This window comes from Trachymyrmex cornetzi, unplaced genomic scaffold (assembly GCF_001594075.2).
Source record: "Trachymyrmex cornetzi isolate Tcor2-1 unplaced genomic scaffold, Tcor1.1 scaffold927, whole genome shotgun sequence".
NCBI lineage: Eukaryota > Metazoa > Arthropoda > Insecta > Hymenoptera > Formicidae > Trachymyrmex > Trachymyrmex cornetzi.
This window is the reverse complement of record NW_017300275.1, coordinates 135,604-150,805: the sequence shown is the minus strand read 5'-3', so window position 1 is coordinate 150,805 and position 15,202 is coordinate 135,604. Positions and strand designations below refer to the sequence as shown.

Below are 15,202 nucleotides of genomic sequence, written 5' to 3'. Positions count from 1 at the left end.
TACTTTATTAATAATACTTTGATTAAGGTATTTCCCTTCGAAACAAATCAATTTTGGAGACGAAAAACGGCAGGAATTAAGTTCAACACCTAATATATTTAACTCGATTTATTGGATTTGTACAGATTATCCCAGATTTATTGAGCTATTTCTCTGGTTTGCAAATAAATTCTTTAGGACTAATCTTTTCCTGATAAAAGTGAGAAATCGATAAGATTTTATTTAAAAGTTAAATGAAAGTTAATTCTAAGAACAATAAAATGCTACTTTTGATTTAACTTCAAGTGGATTTTATTTTGTTTTGTTTATTAAACAATGCTATAGAATCTCCAATGAAATCAATAATCTTCAATAAAATCTCCAAATAAAATCACAAGATTAGAAAAAACCTAAAAATTATATGGAAGAAATTATGCATTCGAATCAATTATAAAGCTAAATTAGGAAAACTCTGATTTAGAAATCTAATTAATAAAAAATATATACATTTTTATTAAGAAATTCAATATAAATGCTGATTCCCAAATTCTGGAGAATCTAGGTACTCTGTATAATTTTTGTAATTTTTTTCGTGATTCCTAACTCTCTTTTGAATATACTCACACTCGCTTTCCTCTAAATTGTTATTGATATTGTTTCGTTTCTCGTTGGTTTTACTGTCGGTGCCGCTGTTAGTACTTGGATTAGTGTTGCTGTTGCTATTTTCCCGAAAATTAGACGTAAAATTACTGTGCGCCTCTTTCTGCATCCTCTGTGCCTCTTTCTGAGCTGCGACATTATTTCGAAGCTCGCTCAGTGCTTTTCGCATCTTCTGCAACGAATAAGCCGTTGCCATTCGTGACATTAACTTATCCTTCACCTGTCACACAACATTTTTACAGATTACATTTTTATCTCTTTAATAATTAATTTCTAACCACGTTTAATTTTTTTAATTATTTCTTAATCGACGAAATAGTAATTTAAAATTGGATAGTTTAGGCAAATTACATTTTCCGAAAATTTTAGTTGTATAGTATTTCGAAATAATTTTATTTATAATTCGAATAAAGCTTATATGCAGAAGTGCCAGTAGAAAAATTACCTTTTGCAGATCTGCTTCATCTTCCGAAGCGGCGTACCTCATAGCTTCTTCAATAATTAGGTCTTTAATGTATTTCAATTTAGAGTCCATCTGCTCAAGTTTATCCTTCCGCTCATTCTCGTCGTCCTTTGACTTCAAATTTTCGGCCATATTCTGTTAAAGTATAAAACATTTTCAAAAATTGACATAAACGTTTTAACAAAAAAATAGATTTATTGAAAAATACTGTTTATTTTGATAACAGTTGTAACATTTTGCTAGTTTTCTTTTGAATTTTATTACCGCCTTTTCCGAGAAAATACAATAAATTGGTGCTTTATACTTATAGTTAAAGTTATATTATTATTTATTAATATAAATAGAGCAGATGAATGATAAATATCTATTTCCTTTTATCGCCGCCACTGTGTAATGCATCCAACAAGAAAATTTTAACAATTACGATCTACCTCATAGTAGCGTTGCAGCATCCACTCGTCGTCCTGATTCTGCGTGCCTTGTCCGGCCGTGAAGGTGGCCTTCTTCTTCCTTCGATCGATGCCGAAATATTGCGACCAATCGACACTCTTCTTCCTCACTTGGACGAATTTCGATTTGGCCGTCTTCGTAGTGTTTTCCTTCTGACCCTTCGGAGCCGGCGTCACTTTCAACGGCGCTTCTGACTTGCCTTCGTGACTACCGTGCTCGTGTTCGTGATCGTGATTCTGATTGGGTTCGTGCTTGTATTCGTGATTGTGACTCTGGTTAAATTCCTGCTTGCGTTCGTGATCGTGGTCGTGATCGTGATCGGATTTATGAGTGTAATTGTGCGAGTCCGTGAATTGCGTGCCGAATAAGGCTCCCAGGTCTTGAGCAACCTTGAAACAAGAATGGAGGAACCAGAAGCTGGTTGCTTGAATATGAAAACTTTTTGCAGCATTGCTCATTATACTTGAGCATCCTACATAAATATTCTGTATCTAGATCTGTACCTAGTTAAATTTTTTATTATTTTGACGGTCCAACAAAATCATTTTGAAATTCGTACATAGCTAAATTTTTAATTATTTTGACGGCTCAACAAAATTATTTATTGATTTGTATCTGGCTAAATTTTTAGATACTTCTGCAAAATCGTTCTTTCCGTGTATGTCCACGTCGACATTGTTCGATTCTTTGTAATTTCGTAAAAAGCGCTCCGCGAAATCAATACGAAAGGATTGATAGCAGATGACAGAGCAATTATCCCATTATCTCCCAACAGCGACGCGGCGTTGTTTGCGTTACCTTGGGATCCGTGGACTTTAATCTGGTTTGGGTCGGCCTGGGGCTTCTCTTAGCGACCGGATAGCGTTTGGTCAGTTTACGATAACTGCCGAATTCACGGCCTAAACGGGGACCATTTCTACGTTCCGCCGGCAAGTACAGGATATCCTGATCCTGATCGCGATCCACGAATTCGTCGTCGTTGCCGTTCTTCGTCTGGCTTCTCAGCAACGGGTCTTTGCTAAGCAGCTCGCCCCAAGACATTGGTCCTGTCGTTCTATCGAGAAAACGTTATGTTCTTAAGTTCCTTTTTCACTCCATTAATAATCGTCCGCATGCCCCATTTTCAGGACAAAAATGGTATTGCACGAAAAATATTATATTGTACAAAAAAATCCATTATATTTTATTAGAGAAAAAAATATTTGAGTGATATAAATAAGCAACGGTTGCTGGAATGTTCCAATATGTTTCTTGTTTACTGAGAATCTTCCAGTAAGCAAGAAACATATTGGAACATTTTTTTAAATTACTCATACAACATAAAATCGGGATATGAGACGTTTTTAGTCCCGATTTTGGATTTTGTGTTGTTGGGTAGCTGCTATTAATCCTAGTCTTTCTTTCCTATTCGACTCAAAATGCAGTTATTTTCTTCTAATATTTTATTTAAAACTTTTTTCTCTAATATTTGACGACTTTGTTTATTAATGTAAAATCTTTTTTATGAAAAAATTTAATTTTTTTATATTTTAAAGCTATTTAATTAGATTGACCCAAGAGATATGATCGCGTACAGTAAATTTGAAGACCGGTATTAAATGAATATTTCAACAACGCACCATCGAGCTTAAATCAACTTATCTATAATTTATATCATTAATATATGCATAAATCGATAGAACTCTAAAGCTCGCTCTTTACATTATCGTTGCGATCTTTAATGGTAAAGGTCAAAGGAATTAAAGGATCGAACTCACTCGTATACTTTGTTCCCTCTACCAGCTCTGTATCTGTCATAAAGCGATTGTAAAGCGGTTAGATAATCGTCGTCATCCACTTCCACGAGCGCACCGTACGGAGAACCGTCCTGCAGTTCCTCCACGAATAGCTTCGTCGGATCCTTGTCGTCCAGGTTCATACGTTCTCCGGCGCCACCCCGTTTACGGCTACCACTTCGCTCGCGTTCGCGGAAAATCGAGGCAACCGGTTCTTCCTGTAAGTAATCATTATCGCGATGCTCGATGCCATTCATCGGGGATCTCTATGGTACCTCATTCAATTTTGATTGTTTAAAAGGTTTTTGCTCTCGATTTTTATGTAGAAGGGATGAATATTACAGTCAGCAAAATGAAGTTCCCTCTCTTTTTTTAGTAGAAGAGACTTTAATCAATTTTGATTTTTTTCAATGGATTTTATTATGATTTCAACGAGAAATTATTACGTTTATATTATTCAATATAAACATACATATAATTGCGTAATTTAATATCTATATAAATATCTATAAATTATATAAATTCTTCATATATATTTGTTATTTATTTACTAATTATATATAAATTTATAATAAAAGCTATAAGCATTTAGATAAAAAAAAATCCAATATGAGAGATATACAATACAAAGATCTAATTACTAATACGAAATTAAAAAAAAACTTATTGCATATACTGCTAATCTTTGTTTTATCGAATTTTCTGCAAGCAAGCAAAATATTTTCTACTGGGTCAAGCTGAGTAAAATTAATATCAAATTTATATTTAATCTTAGAAATTAATCTGTTTTGACTAAAAAACGGAATGACTATCTATCTCTATTATTGTCTATTTTCATTGAGGTTGGGTTATCGATAGATCTCAATTTACAACTCGGTCTTTCACTCTCTCTCTCTTCTCGCTCTCGCTCTCGCTCTCGCTCTCGCTCTCGCTCTCGCTCTCGCTCTCGCTCTCGCTCTCGCTCTCGCTCTCGCTCTCTTTTATCCATTAACTAAATTACATAATTTATTCGAAGGTGGAACACTCAGCCAACGAATTGATTAGTTCACCTGCTCAGGTAGAGTCTCCAGATAATCGAGCAGTGCTCTTTCGAGTAGCTTGTTGTTCATGCCCTGGAGACCCTCCCCCACTGTTTCCAACTGACCGTTGTCTGAAACTACGATAAAAATAATTGGCAATTAAGGGGGAAACTACTTACTGTAACAGATCAAAGAAATCAACTTTGGGGAAAACAATTTAACAAGACCTTTTCGAGGGAGGAGAAGGCACACTGTATAGTTCAGGAATAGCAGCCCAAGTAGAACAACAAGTCATCAAGTATCGTGTCTTTGTTATTCTATTTGAGAGATTAAATGTTCAATGTTGGATATTTCAACTACAAGTATCATGAAAATTCTTCAAAAATTTTAAACATTTTTTTTCGAAACCACTTTTTCAGATTGGTGTAGAAGATAATTTAATTTAACTAATCGATCGATCAACCCTTATAAAAATTTAATAATACTAGTTAATTAATCACTTATTTTCAGTATTGAAAGTACTATTAACAATACTTAATAATACTCAAAATAAGTGATTAATTGGTCAGTACTAGTACGAGAATATCTCTTTATATCCCCCAAAAATTTATTTTGATGTAACCAATAATTTGTTTTTAATTCATAAAGCTCATCTGTTTTTTATGAGAATTGTTAAGGAGCATTTATGCAAGCCGTAAATATTAACTTATGTCATAACCAGTTAAGTTTAGTACAATGATTTCAATGCTTTTGTTCGTAATTACCGGATGAATATAACTTATGCCATAAGCGTAAAGTTAACTCAAATTTAACTTTTACGACAAGTGGTAGCACGTAAATCATTGTATTGAACTTACCGGTTACGGCATAAGTTAAACAGTTGCGACCTGCATAAATACTCTTTTATAGTAGGTTTTCTTTTTACAATACATATTCAATACGATATACAACACGGCAGAAAAATCCAATATGATATACGATACAAAGATCTAATACGAAATTTATAAACGTGTACCGAAAATTTATTCTTCCTCGCTCCTTCTCGGAGTCTAAAAAAGAAGTTGTTCCTCAAAATCTTACCGCCAGGTAGGAACTCGATCTCCTCAGTGTCCCCGTCGTAATAGCGGTCGAACTTTCGCATGTTGTTGCCGTCATGGTACTTAAATGAGTGCAGGTCATTGTAATACTCCGGCGAATCCGTCTCGTCCAGAGATCTTTTCTGCTTCCGCAGATTGTTCCTGAGGAGCTCATCATGGAATTGCCGAGCCGCGGGAACCAGCGTGATCGCGCCGGTTCCCAGGATCAGCAGCGGCAGGATCCACCGTGGCAATGCCATTGTGCTAGTCAGCAGAAACGTAATTGTGTTTAAATGCGCGAAAGAAACATTGGAAAAGTTAATCATGGTATTATACGTATAAATTCACATTATGTTTATATCAACACCAACGCGATGAGTCATGGGAGTTATGAACATATGGGTTCCGCATGGTACCAAATCACACCCATATTTCTTATGGCGAATTTGATTGGACGCACTTCTTCTTCCCGTTTTGTTGGTCCCGCAGCCTAATCGGCTGATATTGGACCATCATGATGATCTTCGAAATTGGAGTTCGTGTAATGGAGATGCAACTCGAGCAGAACAAATCACGATAATGTCAAAATAACATTAAAATGAATCGGAAATGATTGAAAAATGACTTTTTATGATCATTTTGGAGTCATTTTGATATCGTTTCGATATCGTAATGACTTGTTCTGCTTGGAAATGCACCGGCCACCTCGAACTGGGCAGGCCTAACAAGAGAATGATGCAATCAAAACGAAAATGGCAAAGCGTCCCTTCAGACACTGGGCGCCTGCAACTACGACGCGCGTCCAGACGAATGAAGGGACTATTGAATTGTGCAATGCAAATGCATAGTTGAAGCCGGCCACGCTTTTCAAAAATATAATCGAGGTGACGTAACACCCGAAACGAGACGAAACACACGTCCGACCCACTCGAGTGGTGTCATGAGATTTTTATTAAACGCACTAGTGCGCACTGATGCATATTAAAGCCGTTGTACACTGATTTATCCTGAATGTAAAAGTGAAATGCAAATATTTCGAATTATTAAGTATTTTTTTCTATACTATCTAAACATCCTAAAAAAATATGGATGTGGATTTATCATCATAAGTATTTTAAATATAATTCCCATCATGTTGGTATTAATATAAATACCAACGTAGGGTGTGGATTCAACACCATGGATTTCGAATCATGGTATTACATATTTTATCTAACAGCACAATGAAATGTATTGAGTATTTCACTGCTTAACCGATTTCTATGTTTATAATAAACACATATATTTACGTCAATTTGTGTACGATGGCTTTAATGTGTAACATACATCAGTGCGCATTGAATGCGTCCAATCAAATTCGCTGTTAGAGTGAGTAAAAAAAGCTCCTCGATTCGATTTTGCGTTCGATGCCGTCAGACGTGTACTTGTATTTTATATCGTAATAAATATATATAGATATATTGACGTCTATTTTGCATACTGTGTACCGAGCTAATATCGATTTTGTTAATAGGGTAACGAAGTCCTTCGCGTGGATGAAGACGTATCGAGGAAATCTATGACGTAATGTCAAGACAAGTCCAGAGATCGGAAAATAGCCCTTCGTGAAAATCCGATATTCATAAAAAAACTCGTCGAACTTAATATCAAAACTCATTGAATTTAAAATTGAACTAGAGAATTAACCAGAAAGTAACGGTTAGATTATAAAAAGTGATTAAAAAGGAAGAAAGGAAATTGTAAAAGAGTTCTCATATATCTTGTAATTATAAAACTCAGAATAAAATTAAATAAAATGAGTTAAATAAGAATATTGTAATAAGACGATAAATGGGGCATAAATTGAATACAAATTACATTGCGCAGTAAACTACGTCCTTTCCTTCAGGATCGATAAACATAAAGAAACATTTCGTAAAAAAATAAACATATAAATTATAACATAAATCGTAACGGTGGCAAATTTCTCAAATTTGCAAGAGCGATGTTTTTATTGCGTTGATGAAAACTAGCGTCTTAAATGTTATACAGGGGAATCAGATTACCAGATGGTACGGACTTGTAGCGTGAAACCCGATTGAATTTCGCGTGCTTATCGCGACCGCGCGTATTTGCCATCAGCGTACGTTTTGCAATCGGCGAACAACGACCTCGATTGTTGACACCTTACTTTGTAAATTAACTCGCGAACGAATCCAAGATCCGGTTCCGGGATCGGAGTGAATTATGACGTGTCGGTCTGAGTGCGATCGACAGGACGATTCTACACACGGCTACGTGTCGCAGATGATATTTACAATTAAAGAACACAATAATTTACGTTATCATTATAATTAAAAATCTAGTGGATTGTCGCAAAACGTTCCAAGTAGATAAAAAAATTATTATGACATCAAAATGGCTTTAAAATGATTATTAAAAATTACTTCTCGATTATTTATTTTAACGTCATTTTGTTGTTATAGTAACATGTTTTGCTTGGGATTTCAGGTAGAACCCCAAGTAGAACAACAACTAATCATTAAAATGATATTAAAATGAATCGAAAATTATTAAAAAATGACTTTTAATGATCATTTTGGAGTTATTTTGACATCATTTTGGTATTATAATAACTTGTTCTGCTTGGGTCCCAAGAATTACACACCAAGTCAAGAGAAACTCAAAATGACTTTATTTTGATGTCATGAAAGTCAAAATGATGATTTTTGTTGTTACAAAATTTGACTGTTTATTAACATTAAGAATAAAAATTAAGTCATTTTACTTTTTTTTGTTGACTTCTATGTATTCTTTGGGACAGTAGGGTCATCATAAAATTGTAATAATACCACAGGACGTAATCATGACTCATCATTAGATACTTAAAAAACAACTTATGTAAATGACAAATATGATCATGATAATGTCTTCATAATATTATTGTGTTTTCTGTGTTTTTTTACTTGAGATATGTCGCAACTGGATGAGAAGCAAGTCGCGGAATCAAAGCAGAGACCAAATTGATTATGTGAATGGTGGGATTCTAATCAACACGGCGTAGGAAACAAAACTAACTTAACTTAATTAACGGAATTTTTAATACGTAATGAAATGCGGAGAGGCGCGATGTACCTGATTAATTTAATCTCTCATCCACGTGACACCCCTCAGGATAAACAGGCTAATGAACAGTTCTTCCCTTTTTCTCTCTTTTCTTCTCTTCTACGTCGTAACGTTGTCGACGACGATGCTCCGGGTGTGCATGCAAATCCCGACCTGCTCTTTCACGACCTGGAGAACCGTCAATGGCGGCTGCTTTTATATAGGCCGACGAAGGATGGATCGATAGAATCGCGCATGGAACTCATCGCTGTTGGTGGCGGCGGCGGCGGCAACAGCAACAGCATCATCAGTAGCAGCAACAAGTAAAAGACAGATGGGGTGTGGAAATCCTATCCGTGAGAGAATTAATCCAAGTAGAACGACAAGTCACATTATAAACATCAAAATAATATCAAAACGAATCGTGACTGATCGAAAAGTAATTTTTAATCAGCATTTTGGAGCGTTTTGACGTCATTCTGATAATTTTTTCTGTTTGAGAAAATTCAGATACCATACTGAAAATTTCGATGGACCCTTTTCGTCACTTATTTTCTCGAACTGGATGACCCGAGGAATGTTTTCCGATCCTTCGGGGCGCGAACCCCGCCTTCCAGGGCTGCCATTGACGTATACTGCGCCTTTGTGCAAAAAGTATTTTGCTGTCCTTAATATTTTTATGCAATGAAAACGACTTTATGTATAAATCAAATTTGCTAAATAAGGAGCGTGAAAAATAAAATTAAACACAAGACATTTTATAAAGATTGTTTTTCACAATAATGCGTTGTCTGTAATATGCGGAGTAAGCTTAATGTAAGAACTGTAAGAAGTAAGAAATTGACCAGTCACGGTCGAATGTGAGACGAATAATCGATTGTAATTGGTCAATTTGTTACTCTTACTTCTTACACCAAGTTTACTCTGCGTATTGTAGATGACGCATGAGACCTTGTGTAATCTTCCATGCTACTTATTTAGCAAATTTGATTAATATTTCTATTTACTAATCTTTTAAATAAACTACTAAAATCATAATGATGTCCTTATAATGCTGGAAAAAGAGTCTGGTTGGAATTCTTGAAAATAGACCAATTCGAATTTTCTGGTTGAATCTGTTATAATTCTAGTCTATCTATCTTCTTCTTCAAGTGCCATACGCTATCACAGCGCATAGGCCTCCCTCTCATATATCTTTACGTGCACACTGATCGTATACAACGTATATATAGGAATCTACAATTTAAACGCCGATTTCGAACGGCAATTTTTGATAGGGAGGTTTTCTGGGCAAGTATACTACTCGGTGGTTTGCCATTGCCTTCCGAGAGGAGCTACGAGTATATGAAAATTTCTCGGTTCTGCCTGGGATCGAACCCGGAATCTCTAGTACATCAGACCAGTCGATCTGGGATAATAAAAAAGAATTCTGATTGACAAGATTTTCTGGTAGAAGAGTCTGGTTAGATTAATTGGAATTCCGATCGAAAATGAAGAAATCAGAATTTTCTGATTGAGAATTTAATACAATTCTAGTTGAGATAATCATAATTCTGATTAACATGGTCAGAATTTTCTGATTGTTCATTTTCAGTTAGAAATTTTTTTAGTATATTATTGCGACTTCTACTTGAGGAGCAGCAATATCTATTTGACCGAAAATAGAATTCTTTCTCTTAATTGAATTAGGATTAAGATTTTCTAATTAACAATTTGAAGTAGGATCATGCAGAAAATCGAGATTGCGATTAGAAATAAATAAAAAATTAATCAGTCGCAATTGCGACTGTGTAAATAAATACAGAGAGGTTTAATTAGTGTGGATCGCCGCGAGCATTTTTAGCCCGGATCATCTCGGGTTCTCTCGAGTAAAAAAAGCTGCAGGAGAGAGAAATTGTAACAGGCGACATAACATCGCTTTAATCCTTGATTAAACAACCCGGGGCCCTGCGGTACTCACGGTTAAGAGTTACTCGAGGCCATTCGTTTTGTGGGCTAATGAAAGTCAAGACTTTATCTTCCATGTTTTTGTTACGTCGTGTTTTTCTCATGTGCGTAATGTACGAGCCTCGTCATCCACACGCAGCGTGACGGCCATATTTCGCACATTTATAATATATATTTTCATAAAAATATACTTTCGCCGAATGCATATCGCTGAAAAAAAAATTTTAGTATTTGTGATTAGAATTGTATGGTAAAATAATTATATGGAAGAAATATATCAAGAAAAATATATGATTGGCATCGAAAACGTCTATTATTGTAGTGATAGTATTAGGTGTTAAACTTAATTTCTATCGTTTTTTCGTCTCGAAAATCGATTTGTTTCGAAGGGAAGATGAATGAATACCTTAATCAAAGTAATTTCTTCCATTTTCTACTACTTTTTCCCATCTCTCCGGCAACAAAACAATCTCACGACGGTAGAACGCGGTGTCTTTCGAGGCGATCCATTCATCCACCCATTTTTGGACTTCGTTGTAACTGGAGAAATGTGTGTCCGTAAGTGCGTGTTGCATCGATCTGAAGAGATGGTAATCCGACGGTGCCATGTCTGGAGAGTACGCTGGATGCGGGAGAACTTCCCACTCAAGCTCTAGAAGTGCCTGCTTCACGCTTTTCGCGACATGCGGTCGAGTGTTATCATGCAACAAAAGGACTTTGCGTCGATTGTTGGCTACGGATGATCTTTTTTGCATCAATTCGTCACTCAATCGACCTTTGGAGTAACATTTAACTGTTTCGACAACTCTAAAAGCGTTTGAGCTGGATTCTCATCAAGCAATTCTTGCAGCTCGACATCTTCAAATTTTTTCGACTGTCCTGGACGTTCTTTGTCTCTCACATCGAAATCACCGTTTCGGAAGCGTTCAAACCAAACTCTACATGTTCTTTCCAATGGAGTTTCATCACCATACACTTCGGATAATAAGCGATGCGCTTCAGCTGCGATTTTCTTGAGGTCGAAGTAGTGAAGAAGCACACATGTCGGAAAAACCGGGAAAAACAGCTTATCGCGATTCATTTTCAATCGATTGGAAAATCTCTTTGGCGTCGAGAAATCTAACCTGTGAGGATTGAATCACTTTCAGCGATTCTTCTTCTTCTTCTTGTGAGAATGGCCCCGACTCTAACACAGTGTCGATACGGCCAGAATCGAAAATGCCGCTTATGCGGTGAGTAACAAAAGTCTAAAAGAGTAACAAATTCAATTGCGCGTTTGAAGCCGGTCACACTTTCCAAAAATGATGACGCAATAACACGTCCGAAGCCGATCACAGCTCACTTGGAAATTGGAATGCACTTTCAGCGATGTCTAACCAGTCTAAACTACAAAAGACATGTGACTTCATCGTCGAAACTCGTCAGCGTTGGAGGTAGAGCCCTCTAGTAGCGAGCGATAGGAATTAAGTTTAACACCTAATATAATGTTAGTAATAATAATAATTGTATTTACAGTTTTATATATAAAAAAAAAATATACGGTTGTCCTGCAAAACTATTATAATTTTATAATCGTTTTTGAGAGTAATAATAGAACTATAAAACTTAGTTTTATTAGTTATATTAGTAATAATGTAATTCTTTTTGTAAATAATAAAAATATTTTATATGTAACATATTTTTATATATAATGTGTATATTACTAACATTATAATAATCATAACTATGAAAATCCTAATTATTTAACTATGCAATTACTGGTATAATAAATACCGAAAACTTTCCTCTAGTAATAAATATTGTATGTTGCGTGAGATCAAAGAATAAAAATACAACGCAAATAGGATATACATGACGCAAATAGGACGTATGATTCGTTTTACAAAATTAATCGTAGTAAACAGAAAAGAATACATACCCAAGCAGAACAACAAGTCACGATTAAAATAGCATTAAGAAGTGTAGACACTGAAGAATCGAGGTTTCTTTGAAATTTTTTTTTTTTATATATAATAAAGTCAGATAATTTTGTTTTATGGTGTCTTTATTCTATCAGTACTAAAGTACGTTAAAAAAATATTTTTGTCTCGGTTACTTAGAATTAAGGCTGCTGTACAAAGGGTAACCTTGAACAGTTACTTTTGCCTTGTTGACAATGAATCGACTATATATGCTGTTTGAAACAAAAAAATAAAAAGTTATGATAGTAAAAAATGAACATAGCTATAGCCGGACGTAGGGAAATTACAAAATCGTAAAAAGTAACAAAATGGCGGACATGTAAATCTTTTTTTTTTAATTTGGGCCTTTTTTGTTACAAAAAAGTTGAATAAAATTGTGAAATTTTTATTAATTAAAAAACGGTTACGTTCGGCGATAGAAGTAAGTTTTCTGAATAAAATGCAATTTGCACCAAGTCAATTGGTGTCGAGTAGATTTTTTAATTTGCTGTCAACCAGATTGAAAAACATGGTTTTGAGAAAAACGCGCTTGAAGTTTTACTTTCAGATTATTACATATATGTTAACTGCACAAATTTAAATTAAAAAATTTATAAGTTACTCTTATTCGGCAATCCCTGGACTATATACTATCTCTTCCGTATCTAAAAACGCTTCTTCGTCGGTGCCAGAAGCAGTTCTAGCGTATCGTCGTACAAAAACTGTTCCACGAAAATTGCTGTACCTCCGTCAATTTTCCGAATATCTTTTTAAACCTTGGCATATGTATTCTCGATATGTATATCTTTTAAAATATTACAAAATTAAAAAATCGATTTTTTCAAAATTTTACCCTGTCTATACCCCTTAAAATAAATCGAAAATGATTGAAAAATGACTTTTAATGATCATTTTGGAGTCATTTTGACATCACTTTGATATCATAATGACTTGTGGTTCTACTTGGGTATAGACTCATTAATTAATTTACATTAATTAATCCGCAAAAAGTTGAGAGAGCGAAGAAAGACGTTTTCGGAATTTCATTCAGGAAATATTGATCATCCTCGCGGAATTGCCCGGTCATTGGAATGCGCTGTCTACCAGTGCATAATTCTTCGACAGCAATCGCGCGGAAATCTTTTATAGCGAGAATAATATGAAGATTATTTCACAATTTACTATATTTCAGAATTTACATCCTGTATACGCGCATGCATAAATGCATTACACTATTTTCGAATCAGAGATTTATAGTATAGTTTCTTTGCAGCGCTGCACTCGATTAAAATTATACTTCTTCATGAGTTAAACAAGACATTAAGAGATAATTATATCTAGATAGTTTTTTGTTTGAACAAAATTTGAATATTTCTTGACGTTGAGAATCAAAATAAAGTCATTTTGATTTTTTCAAAAAAATGTCGAATTCTGCATTTTGCGAGTGTTCATCATCGGCGCAATCTTTGCGTTTAGATCAGCGCTTTTGTTACGGATATTATCGATAACTATACGACGATATCGCTTATCCGCAAGATAAAATTGTCGGGCGATAGCGAGAGAAGATAGTCAGATAAAAATTCAAGTACGAATGATCGGACAGTCTTTCCTCGGTGGTTAGCGCGGGTTCGTCAACCGCCCCTCGGAACAGATCTCCTTATTTAACCGAGCAAGTATCCTTATAGAAATTTGATATTGGAAGGTAATGATTAAGTACTTATTTTGAATATTAGAAGCATCGTCGTTTCAATACTTTCAATACTTAAAATTCAATAGTTAAAAGCATTAACTCAACTAGAACAATATCATAATAAAATCAAGATAAGACAAAATTGAAGTTACTTTAGGAAAAAATCATGATGATATCATAAAATACATTCTCGATTATGATTTTGTGAATTCTTGACATGGCAATGATTTTTATGTGACTTTTTAACTAAAAATCACATAAAAGTCATTAATATGTCAAGAATTCTTTACAAAATCATTATCAGAAGTAAAAAATTTGTCATGTACGAATATGTAAAAATATGTATAAACATGCATAAAAGTGTATAAATATTCATAAACATATGTAATTATATATAAAATATGTCTATACATGTTCATCCATCTTTCTTTCTTTTGTAAAAGACTTTTTAATGTTATTAAATTAATAAAATAGAAATAATAATAATAATGTAAAAACAAAAAATAATTAAAAGAATATATTACGCATTATTTGTTTTAGAAAAAAATCAAGTTTGGAGAAATGTAAAAAAATTGCTTGTATATAAAATTATACATAATTGTGTATGGGTAATTTTTTTTTACATTTCTTCGAACTTGATTTTATTTTAAATGAACAATGCGAAAATTATCCCTTTAATTATTTTTGATGTTTCTGCATCATCATTATTATTATTTTTATTACACTAAAAGGTAATTTTACAAAAAAAAGAGAAATGTATGAATATGTATATGTGGACATATTTCATATATAATTATATATGTATATTTATACGTCTTCGTGTATATTATACATATTTACGCATAAAAAATTTTTTATCGCATACAACATCATTATATTATAGATTCTTTTTACAATTTTGATGTTATTATTATATATAATTATAATTTTATGTTCCACCTAAAGAATATCAACAATGCTTTCAATATTTAAAATAAAAATCCATCACTACCCAAGTCAAGAAAAAGCCAAAATGACTTTATTATGACGTCATAAAAGTCCAAATAATGATTTTTTTGTTAAAAAATTTAACTGTTTATTAACATTAAGAATCAAAATAAATTCATTTCAATTTTTTGT

At 34.0% G+C, this 15,202-nt stretch overlaps 1 protein-coding gene across 1 annotated transcript in view; it reads right to left on the bottom strand.

The window, feature by feature from the left end:
* LOC108769664 (uncharacterized) overlaps positions 1 to 8,739 on the bottom strand; it is a 13,060-nt gene extending 4,321 nt beyond the window's left edge. The window contains exons 1-8 of the mRNA XM_018520770.1: positions 8,537 to 8,739; positions 5,427 to 5,686; positions 4,377 to 4,483; positions 3,310 to 3,545; positions 2,351 to 2,606; positions 1,534 to 1,941; positions 1,085 to 1,237; positions 604 to 859 (exon numbers count right to left, since the gene is read on the bottom strand). Coding sequence (XP_018376272.1) covers positions 604 to 859; positions 1,085 to 1,237; positions 1,534 to 1,941; positions 2,351 to 2,606; positions 3,310 to 3,545; positions 4,377 to 4,483; positions 5,427 to 5,682 — 1,672 coding nt within the window. The 5' untranslated portion in view covers positions 5,683 to 5,686; positions 8,537 to 8,739. The remainder of the gene's footprint in view (positions 1 to 603; positions 860 to 1,084; positions 1,238 to 1,533; positions 1,942 to 2,350; positions 2,607 to 3,309; positions 3,546 to 4,376; positions 4,484 to 5,426; positions 5,687 to 8,536) is intronic.
* Between the last annotated feature and the right edge of the window lie 6,463 nt (positions 8,740 to 15,202).